The sequence below is a fragment of the Zea mays genome, chromosome 7, assembly GCF_902167145.1.
Source record: "Zea mays cultivar B73 chromosome 7, Zm-B73-REFERENCE-NAM-5.0, whole genome shotgun sequence".
NCBI classification, from domain to species: domain Eukaryota; kingdom Viridiplantae; phylum Streptophyta; class Magnoliopsida; order Poales; family Poaceae; genus Zea; species Zea mays.
Window position 1 is genome coordinate 146,192,485 of NC_050102.1, and position 9,948 is coordinate 146,202,432.

The 9,948-nt window shown below is 50.3% G+C and overlaps 1 protein-coding gene across 1 annotated transcript; it reads right to left on the reverse strand.

The window, feature by feature from the left end:
- Window positions 1-285: 285 nt before the first annotated feature.
- Window positions 286-3,734, reverse strand: LOC100279401 (uncharacterized). Its single transcript, NM_001152413.2, has 4 exons — window positions 2,382-3,734; window positions 2,077-2,276; window positions 1,668-1,912; window positions 286-1,389 (listed from the first exon to the last, which is right to left on the reverse strand). The coding sequence occupies exons 1-4, from the start codon at window positions 3,431-3,433 to the stop codon at window positions 598-600; spliced, it is 2,289 nt and encodes a 762-aa protein (NP_001145885.2). The 5' UTR covers window positions 3,434-3,734; the 3' UTR covers window positions 286-597.
- Between the last annotated feature and the right edge of the window lie 6,214 nt (window positions 3,735-9,948).

Here is a 9,948-nt window from a genome sequence, read left to right on the forward strand (position 1 = left end):
ACGGTATTGTCATGACTAAAGTATACTGTACTATTTTAAAAGATTATGGTTTTCAAAAACTTTGTTCCTAACGGGGCCTGAACTTGTACAATTCTCTTTATCAACCTGCTCTCCTACGTTCTAAATTATAGTTTTTTCTAGCTCTCTTTTCTTCTTTTTTCTGTCCACGTTGGTTCGAACCATAATAAATATAAAAATATACACAAACTATATGTATAGATTAACTAATGAATATATATATATATATATATATATATATAGTCTAAAACAAATGAGAGAGTACTTCTTAACATGAGACTGAGCTTGATCATCAGTTGCTCAAAAGCTCTCACCCAACAGCAACTCTCAGGCACCAGCAGAGTCATGTACAATGCCACTCTACCTTTGGTAGGCCTTTGGCAGGACGATGTTCATCACGCTGAATCATTAGGCTTCACTTACTCTACAGACTATCTTCTGCTCCAGGTACAAAATATTTAGTAGTAGTATATTACGGTCCTACTACGTCTGAGCCTGCCCTGCCCTGCTCTGCTGTTCTTCTAGACAACAAGACGCAGATCCCTGTCAGACAAACAAATCAGCGCTGCATCCCAACGGCTAGGATGACGCCGACGAGCCAGAGGGTCGCACGGCGTCAAACACCGGAGCGTTCCTCGCCCGCCGCCACGACCCAGACCCACCGGCCGCCGCCGCCCGCCCATCATTCATCTTCGCAACGTCGTTGCAGGCGCGATCGAGGGCCGCGAGGAAGTCGCGCACCACGACGAAGATCCGCAGCGGGTGGCCTTCCTCCTTGGCCGAGTCGCCGTGGAAGAACCCGGTCGTCTCCCTGACGAGGGCGAGGGCGCGGCGCTCCTGCGCCTGCGCCCCGGCGATCTCGGCCTCTGCCTTGCTCAGGAACGCGCCGACGGAGGCGCGGAACCCGTCCTCGGGGCCGAGAACCTGCCGGTTCAGGCGCAGGACCTCGCCGACCTTCCTGACGCCGGAGGAGAGCTTGGCCGCGCAGCTGGCCAGAGCGTCGGGGTCCATCGCCGCCGCCTTCTTGACGCTGCTCAGCTCGCCGCCGAGGCTCGCCACGGTTTTCAGGCCGACCAGCTTCTTGCGCTGCAGACCATCGTCCGCGAGGGCGCTCGCCTGGTCAGACGTCTGGCCGGTGGCGATGGCTACAACGTTGCCTCCTTCGGACTTGACGATCTCTTCGAGGACGAAGTGCAGGAGGGTCGTCCTGCCGTCGGCGCCCTTCACGTCGACCAGCTTGAGGAGCGCGTCCAGCTTGAAGGCGTGCGCGTTCCCGCGGTTCGTGCCGGTGTTCATGCGGTTGCCGGTCTTCAGGACCGCGTCTAGTATCTTGTGGAACAGCCTGCTGCCCTGAAGCTCTTCGCATGCTGCCTGAAATGAATGGCAACGAATGTCAGCGATTTGTCTATGCTACTTTCTTTTTCTTCCAAATAAACAGGATATCAGGCTGAGTTTTGAACATGCGTTTCTTGTATTATGCAAATGAGATTTACACTTTGTTGATAAATTCCTAAGTACATAATTCTGAAACACAAATTGGTTTGCTCATTCATAAGACTGTCAATCTGTCCCCAAGGCGTTCATTTACCCATCAAGACAAACATACTGCCATGGTGTAGGGAAGTAAGTGAACTGAAAGAATGCCTTACCTCAAGAGTTTTGTAGGAGGCTTTGAGGTAGTCAACCTCTAAATCGAAGTTGGCGATGTACAGCATCGCTTCCACTCTCTTGAAAGCAAATGGAATCGCGAGCACTGCCTTGAGGAAGCTCTCAGCGGGGCCAAGTTTAGACACGGCATCCTCCCTGTACTCTTTCAACCTAATCTCCTCTTCCCTGCTAGGCGCCATCTTCAGCAGCATCTCCAAGAGCTCGGTCCCAAGGCTCTCTGCCTGCCCTGCTTCCCAACAGTGGCAGTACAAGCAAATGCTCAGGAAGCTGAATAGTGAACAGTCATAGGAAACGTTCTGTGGATGCTTGTTTACAGAGCGATAGTTTTTTTTTTACGAAATTTTACATAGTGATAGATGTATTAGGATTCTCTCAAGTCGGTGTACTCACCATCTAGGAGTGCCTTACACACTTCTTCCTTGGTCGCATTGCGCGCCCTCAGCATTATGGCAATGTTCTGTGATTTCTTTGGGTCGAGGACCTTGTTCTCCTGGCTGCACAGACTGGAATTCGGCCCCTTGGTTCCGCTCTTCGACGACCTCCGTGTCGAATTTGAGACGAACAATGTCTCGATCATCTCTTCGTTCACTCTATTCGCGTGTGCAAACAGTTGAAGCACGTTAAGTTATCATGGCAGTGAAGTGGCTCTAGCCGAGTGCAAGCAATGCAATACGCAAGGACGGACATGGCCTCACCGGAAGGAGCTCGCCTTCAGCTGATCCCACACCGTCGGTCGCCCAGAGCTCGCGCGCACCTTGTCCCAGTGCAACGGCTTCAGCTTCGGCAGAGCAGCCGCGTCGGCGTCCGCTTGTTTCTCTGACGGGGCGCGCTCTGGAGACTCTTCCGGGTGAACTGCGTTCGCCGAGGCCCTGATCACCGTGGTCGTTGGGCGCTCAGAGTGCCGCCGGGGCAACCAGCCGCTGCCGTTGCCGGCTCGCGGCAGAGGCGGCGGCGCCGGAGGAGCTGCTGCTGCTGTGGCGCCGCCCTTGCCTTTCACCGGCGGCATTGGAGGCGGCGGTGGTGGAGGAGGCGGCGGCGGAGGAGGACCCTCAGATGCTCGCTTACCTCCTGTTCCGGCGTCAAGAACGAATTTTGAGCACGACGGCGTCGGCAAGTTCATCCGCGTCTGCTGGAACTGCCGTGGCAAAGGCGGCATCGGCCTGAGCTCCGGCGAGCTGGTGCTGGAGACGGTGGCCGTCGAGCCCCGCCCACGCTGGTCGCCACCATCGTAGACCACGGGGTTGGCCTGTGCAAGCGAGGAGGGCTTTGTGTGTACTGCAGGTTCCGCCTTGGGAGGGTGACGACGTTGGCGGCGGGCGAGGATGTAGACGAGCGCGGCGGTGAGCACGGCCGCAGCAACGGCGACGACCAGGACGAGGACGGTGAGGAGGCGGTGGGAGGAGAGGAAGGACCGGAGCGGCGCGGCGCGGGAGACGGGCAGCGCGGCCAAGGACGAAATGTTGGCCGGCGCCGTGGGGTGCGGCGACGAGGAGGACGATGACGCGTCAGCCGCACCGGTGTCCGCCGGGGCGGAGGCCGAGCCAACCTCCGGCGTCGGTGGCGCCGCGGCGCCTGGCAAGAACGGGAAAAACGGCGCGGGCGGTGGCGGCGGCAGCGCGGGCGTGCTCTCCAGAGGGAACAGCGGCTCGTGCAGCGACCTTCTGCCCCGGTAATGGCGGTGGTGGTCGGCTGAGTACGTGGCGGGGAGGAGGAGGAGGAGGTGCACGAGGAGCACCTGCGCAAGCATTGCGGCTGCCGAGCCCGGGAACGGCAACGATGTCCCCAGAGTCCCAGACCGCACGAGGTAGCTGAGGACTACAGAGACAAAAGTGAGCAAGCTTGCGAGGTGGAGAGGGGAAAGGAGTGTTGAACGCGCTTGTGAACGCTGAAGCGATTGAACTGGACAGGTCACAGACTCACAGCTGTGACTGCGGCTGCAGGGAAAGGAGGAGAGAGGCGGGGCATGCCTGCCATGGAGGGGTGTACTGTACGGCTGCTTTGGATTCTTGCCTCTCCTTTTTTCCCCTGTGACATGGAAGGAAGAAATGATGGGCTGCGCACTGCACTGCAATGGCTTTGGCCTGTCTTGGTTCGGCGCTCCTCGACTGACCTCCCTCGGCCCCTCGTCTTTCGAGCTGGCTCCCATGGAGGTCGAGGCCTCGATGGTGGCCAACCAGTGGCGGACGCATAACGAAAATTTATGGGAGACCAAAAAACCACATGACAAATCAAGCAACGGATTTTAAAACTAGTGTTGCATTGAATTCAAGTTTTATATCAATACATGATATAAATTCAAAAAAAAATAAATAAACAAAAGAAGTAAACATACTGTTAAGTTCTTACTGGCCTAATAAAAAAATGGGTGTACCTTGTCGAATATTGATCTTTTCGATGGGCAAGTGTGCCGAGAAAGGGGTGGGTCAAGGAACATCTCTAGTTGAGAGATAGGGCTCGTTGGTTCGACAAGCTCGCTGACCTCCAAGGACGGGTCACATCATCGCGACGAACGAGATCAGACATGTTGAGCTAGCTAGCATCATGAGGATGACGAGCGAGGCAGGGGCACCGGCAAGGGTTGGGGTTGTGCAGTGTCGCGACATAAGGAATGAGACATCGAAGCGGATTGCATCAGGCGGTGTCGATAAGAATGGGACTGGGCCATAGTCAAAATGTTTCTGGATCGATTGGATTGAGGAGAGGGGTCATGGGTTGTTGGTCGACACTTTAAAAAGGGAATTATACATCTATGGGACGAGAATATTATGAATTTGATATGTTGAGTCTAATGGGCCGATGATCTCAGGTTGATTCTATGGGTCAAGGATCGTGTTCTAAAATTTCAATAACAACCTAACACCAGTCTAATATCATCTCATTATAAAATTGAAACTTTAGGCCATCTCTATCAGATTCCCTATCTTATCCTCTATTTTAAGCCCTACTTTACAAACAGTATCATCTACAGTTATGTAAACAGAAAACTTCAACGGACCTAAATTTTTAATTTTTCTCTATACTAACACTAAATGAATAGTAGATATATAAGAGAGAAAATTGAGGGGTAGACATGGCCCACTTTGCCCCCCCCCCCCCCCCTCTCGGTCCACCCCTGTGGATAAGGTCTTGTTTGATTGTACTTGCTGAATGGTAACCACCTCTAGTATATATTTAATTATCTCTATATCACTGTATCGATATACGTATATATAGAGATATCACCTTATATTATCATTAATTGTCAAAACATCACTAGGGGGTCTAGATGATTCACACACGCGTCGATCACGTCGGGTTGCGCCGGCTGCGAGCCACGGAGGCCGCACCACGAGGGGGGGGGAGACGCGGGCAGGCCGATTCCGCCAAGGAAGAGGGAGAAGGAGGAGGGGAAGGCTCACCTCAGCGGTCACGCGGGCGTACGGCGAGGCAGCAGGGCATCAGACACTTGGCGGTGAGGACGAGGGCGTGGGGGAGAGAGAGTAGCGCAACTGGCGTCCAAGGGAGAAAAACGGCAAGGTAGAGGGATGTGGGCGTGGGACGGGGTGGTTGGAGAAGAACCCGGCGCCTGCCCACGCACGCACGCGCGTGGCTAGTGCGGCGCGAGGGGGCTACTGTGGAGGTGGGCCACGACGTCGAGCTAGGCCACACGCGCAACGGGCCATGGCGCTAGGCCGCGTGAGGGTGCGCGGGGCGGGGTGGGATGCAGCGCCGAGATGGGCTGCTCGGTTGAGCAGGCCGGGAAGGGAGGGAGAAGGGGGGTTTGGTTTTCCCTTTTATTTATATCTAGTTGTATATTTATACATGAAAGGGAATTAGGCTTACACCTATTTCCTAATTGATTTTGGTGGTTGAATTGCCCAACACAAATAATTGGACTAACTAGTTTGCTCTAGTCTATAAGTTTTACAGGTGCTAAAGGTTTACAACAAGCCAATAAAAAGACCAAAGATGGGTTCAAATGAAGTGAGCAAAAGACATCCCAAAGGCACCCTGGTCTGGCGCACTGGACTGTCCGGTGTGCCACCGGACAGTGTCCGGTGCACCAGGGAACTCGAAGCTGAACTTGCCACCTTCGGGAAAATGGGAGGCCGCTCCGCTATAATTCACCCGACTGTCCGGTGAAGCACCGGACAGTGTCCGGTGTCACACCAGACTGTCCAGTGTGCCAGCGGAGCAACGGCTACTTCGCGCGCAACGGTCGACTGCAACGCATTTAATGCACGCCTGCACGCGCAGAGGACAGAACACGCGCAGTTGGCGCACCGGACAGTCTACAGGACCTGTCCGGTGCACCACCGGACATCCCAGAGGCCCCATCTGTCAGAGCTCCAACGGTCGAACCCCAACGGCCTGCTGACATGCTTGGCGCACTGAACAGTGTCCGGTGGCGCACCGGACTGTCCGGTGCGCCATGCGACAGCAGTCTTCCAACGACCATATTTTGGTGGTTGGGGCTATAAATACCCCAACCACCCCACATTCAATGGCATCCAAGTTTTCCACCTTCAACACATTACAAGAGCTATAACATTCAATTCTAGACACAACCAAAGAGATCAAATCCTCTCTCAAGTCCGGAATCACTCCAAATCAAATAGTGACTAGAGAGAGCGACATTTGTGTTCATTTGAGCTCTTGCGCTTGGATTGCTTCTTTTCTTTCTCATTCTTTCTTGTGATCAAACTCAATTGTAACCAAGGCAAGAGACACCAATTGTGTGGTGGTCCTTGCGGGAACTTTGTGTTCCGTTTGATTGAGAAGAGAAGCTCACTCGGTCTAAGTGACCGTTTGAGAGAGGGAAAGGGTTGAAAGAGACCCGGTCTTTGTGACCACCTCAACGGGGAGTAGGTTTGCAAGAACCGAACCTCGGTAAAACAAATCATCGTGTCTCACTCTTTATTTGCCCGTGATTTGTTTCTCACCCTCTCTCTCGGACTCGTTTATATTTCTTACGCTAACCTGACTTGTAGTTGTGCTTAAGCTTATAAATTTCAGATTCGCCCTATTCACCCCCCTCTAGGCGACTTTCAATTGGTATCAGAGCCCGGTGCTTCATTAGAGCCTAACCGCTCGAAGTGATGTCGGGAACATCCGCTAAGAGGGAGTTCGGGACCGGTGAGAAGCCCGCCAAAAGCCATGGGAAGGCTCCATCCGGGGAGTTCGCCAACAAGGTGAAGGGATCCCCTTCACACAACAAGTCGGGGCGGAGCGGTGACAAGAAGAAGAAGATGAGGAAGGTGGTCTACTACGAGACCGACTCTTCGTCGCCATCCACCTCCGGCTCTGACACGCCGTCCGTAACTTCTAAGCGCCATGAGCGCAAGAAGTTTAGTAAGATTCCCCTAAGCTATCCTCGTATTTCCAAACGTACTCCATTACTTTCCATCCCATTAGGCAAACCACCCATGTTTGATGGTGAAGATTATAATATGTGGAGTGATAAAATGAGGCATCATCTAACCTCACTCCACACTAGCATTTGGGATGTTGTTGAGATTGGAGTATAGGTACCATCACCGGGGGATGAAGACTATGATTCGGACGAGGTCGCCCAAATCCGACACTTCAACTCTCAAGCCACCACTATACTCCTCGCCTCTCTAAGTCGAGAGGAGTATAACAAGGTGCAAGGATTAAAGAGCGCCAAGGATATTTGGGACGTACTCAAGACCGCGCACGAAGGAGATGAGGTGACCAAAATCACCAAGCGGGAGACGATCGAGGGGGAGCTCGGTCGGTTCTGACTCAACCAAGGCGAGGACCCTCAAGCCATGTACAACCGCTTGAAGACCTTGGTGAACCAAGTGCGCAACCTCGGGAGCACGAAATGGGATGACCATGAAATGGTTAAAGTTATTCTTAGGTCACTTGTTTTTCTTAACCCTACGCAAGTTCAATTAATTCGTGGTAATCCTAGATATACACTAATGACTCCCGAGGAAGTAATAGGAAATTTTGTGAGCTTTGAGTTGATGATCAAAGGCTCAAAGAAAATCATCGAGCTAGATGGCCCCTCCACGCCCGAAGCACAACCGGTCGCATTCAAGGCAATGGAGGAGAAAAAGGAGGAGTCTACATCAAGTAGACAACCCATCGACGCCTCTAAGCTCGACAACGAGGAAATGGCGCTCATCATCAAGAGCTTCCGCCAAATCCTCAAGCAAAGGAGGGGGAAGGATTACAAGCCCCGCTCCAAGAAAGTGTGCTACAAGTGTGGTAAGCCCGATCATTTTATTGCAAAATGTCCACTATCTAGTGACAGTGACAGGGGGGACGACAAGAAGGGCAAGAGGAAGAAAAGAAGAGGTACCACAAGAAGAGGGGCGGCGATGCCCATGTGTGCCGCGAGTGAGACTCCGACGAGAGCTCCACTGACTCCTCCTTCGACGAGGACGCCGCCAACATCGCCGTCACCAAGGGCCTCCTCTTCCCCAACGTCGGCCACAAGTGCCTCATGGCAAAGGACGGCAAAAAGAAGAAGGTAAAATCAAAATCCTCCACTAAGTATGAAACCTCTAGTGATGAAGATAATGCTAGTGATGAGGAAGATAATTTGCGCACCCTTTTTGCCAACCTCAACATGCAACAAAAGGAAAAATTAAATGAATTAATTAGTGCTATTCATGAGAAGGATGACCTCTTGGACTCTCAAGAGGACTTCTTAATTAAAGAAAACAAGAAGCACGTTAAGGTTAAGAATGCTTATGCTCTAGAAGTAGAAAAATATGAAAAATTATCTAGTGAGCTAAGCACTTGTAATGATATAATTACCAACCTTAGAAATGAGAATGCTAGTTTAATTGCTAAGGTTGATTCAAATGCTTGTGATGCTTCAATTCCCAATCTTAGAGATGATAATGTTAAATTACTTGCTAAGATTGAAGAATTAAATGTTTCTCTTGCTAGCCTTAGAAGTGATAATGAAAAACTAATTGCTAAGGCTAAGGACTTAGATGTTTGCAATGTTACCATATCCAATCTTAGAAGTGAAAATGACATATTACATGTTAAGATTGTTGAACTAAAATCTCGCAAACCATCTACATCTACTGTTGAACATATTTCCATTTGTATTAGATGTAGAGACATTAATGTTGATGCTATTCATGATCACCTAGCTTTAATTAAGAAACAAAATGATCACATAACTCAACTTAATGCTAAAATTAATGAGCATGACTTAGAAAATGAAAATTTTAAATTTACTAGAAGCATGCTCTATAGTGGGAGACGTCCTAGCATCAAGGATGGCATTGGCTTCCAAAAGAGGGACAATGTCAAACTTAATGCCCCTCCTAAGAGATTGTCTAACTTTGTAAAGGGCAAGGCTCCCATGCCTCAGGATAACGAGGGTTACATTTTGTACCCTGCCGGTTATCCCGAGAGCAAGATTAGGAGAATTCACTCTAGGAAGTCTCACTCTGGCCCTAATCATGCTTTTATGTATAAGGGTGAGACATCTAGCTTTAGGCAATCAAACCGTGCTAAATTGCCTAAGAAGAAAACTCCTATTGCATCAAATGATTCCAACATTGCATTTAAGACTTTTGATGCATCCTATGTTTTAACTAACAAATCTGGCAAGGTAGTTGCCAAGTATGTTGGGGGCAACCACAAGGGGTCAAGGACTTGTGTTTGGGTACCCAAAGTTCTTGTATCTAATGTCAAAGGACCCAAGACCGTTTGGGTACCTAAAATCAAGAACTAAACTTGTTTTTTAGGTTTATGCATCCGGGGGCTCAAGTTGGATCATCGATAGCGGGTGCACAAACCATATGACAGGGGAGAAGAAGATGTTCTCCTCCTACGAGAAAAACCAAGATCCCCAACGAGCTATCACATTCGGGGATGGAAATCAAGGTTTGGTCAAAGGATTGGGTAAAATAGCTATATCACCTGACCATTCTATTTCAAATGTTTTTCTTGTAGATTCTTTAGATTACAACTTGCTTTCAGTTTTGCAATTATGTAAAATGGGTTACAACTGTCTTTTTACAGATAAAGGTGTTACTGTCTTTAGAAGAAGTGATGATTCAATAGCATTTAAGGGAGTGTTAGAGGGTCAGCTATACTTAGTAGATTTTGATAGAGCTGAACTCGACACTTGCTTAATTGCTAAGACTAACATGGGCTGGCTCTGGCATTGCTGACTAGCACATGTTGGAATGAAGAATCTTCACAAGCTTCTAAAGGGAGAACACATTTTGGGACTAACAAATGTTCATTTTGAGAAAGACAGGATTTGTAGCGCATGTCAGGCAG

What these genes read in the sequence shown, in the direction of transcription:
- LOC100279401 (NM_001152413.2), bottom strand. Translation starts at nt 3,433, where the DNA reads ATGCTTGCGCAGGTGCTCCTCGTGCACCTCCTCCTCCTCCTCCCCGCC. An exon ending in CTGAAGGCGAGCTCCTTCCG is followed by an intron (nt 2,277 to 2,381) that starts GTGAGGCCATGT and finishes ACACGCGAATAG; the next exon opens with AGTGAACGAAGAGATGATCG. An exon ending in CCTCCTACAAAACTCTTGAG is followed by an intron (nt 1,390 to 1,667) that starts GTAAGGCATTCT and finishes CATTCATTTCAG; the next exon opens with GCAGCATGCGAAGAGCTTCA.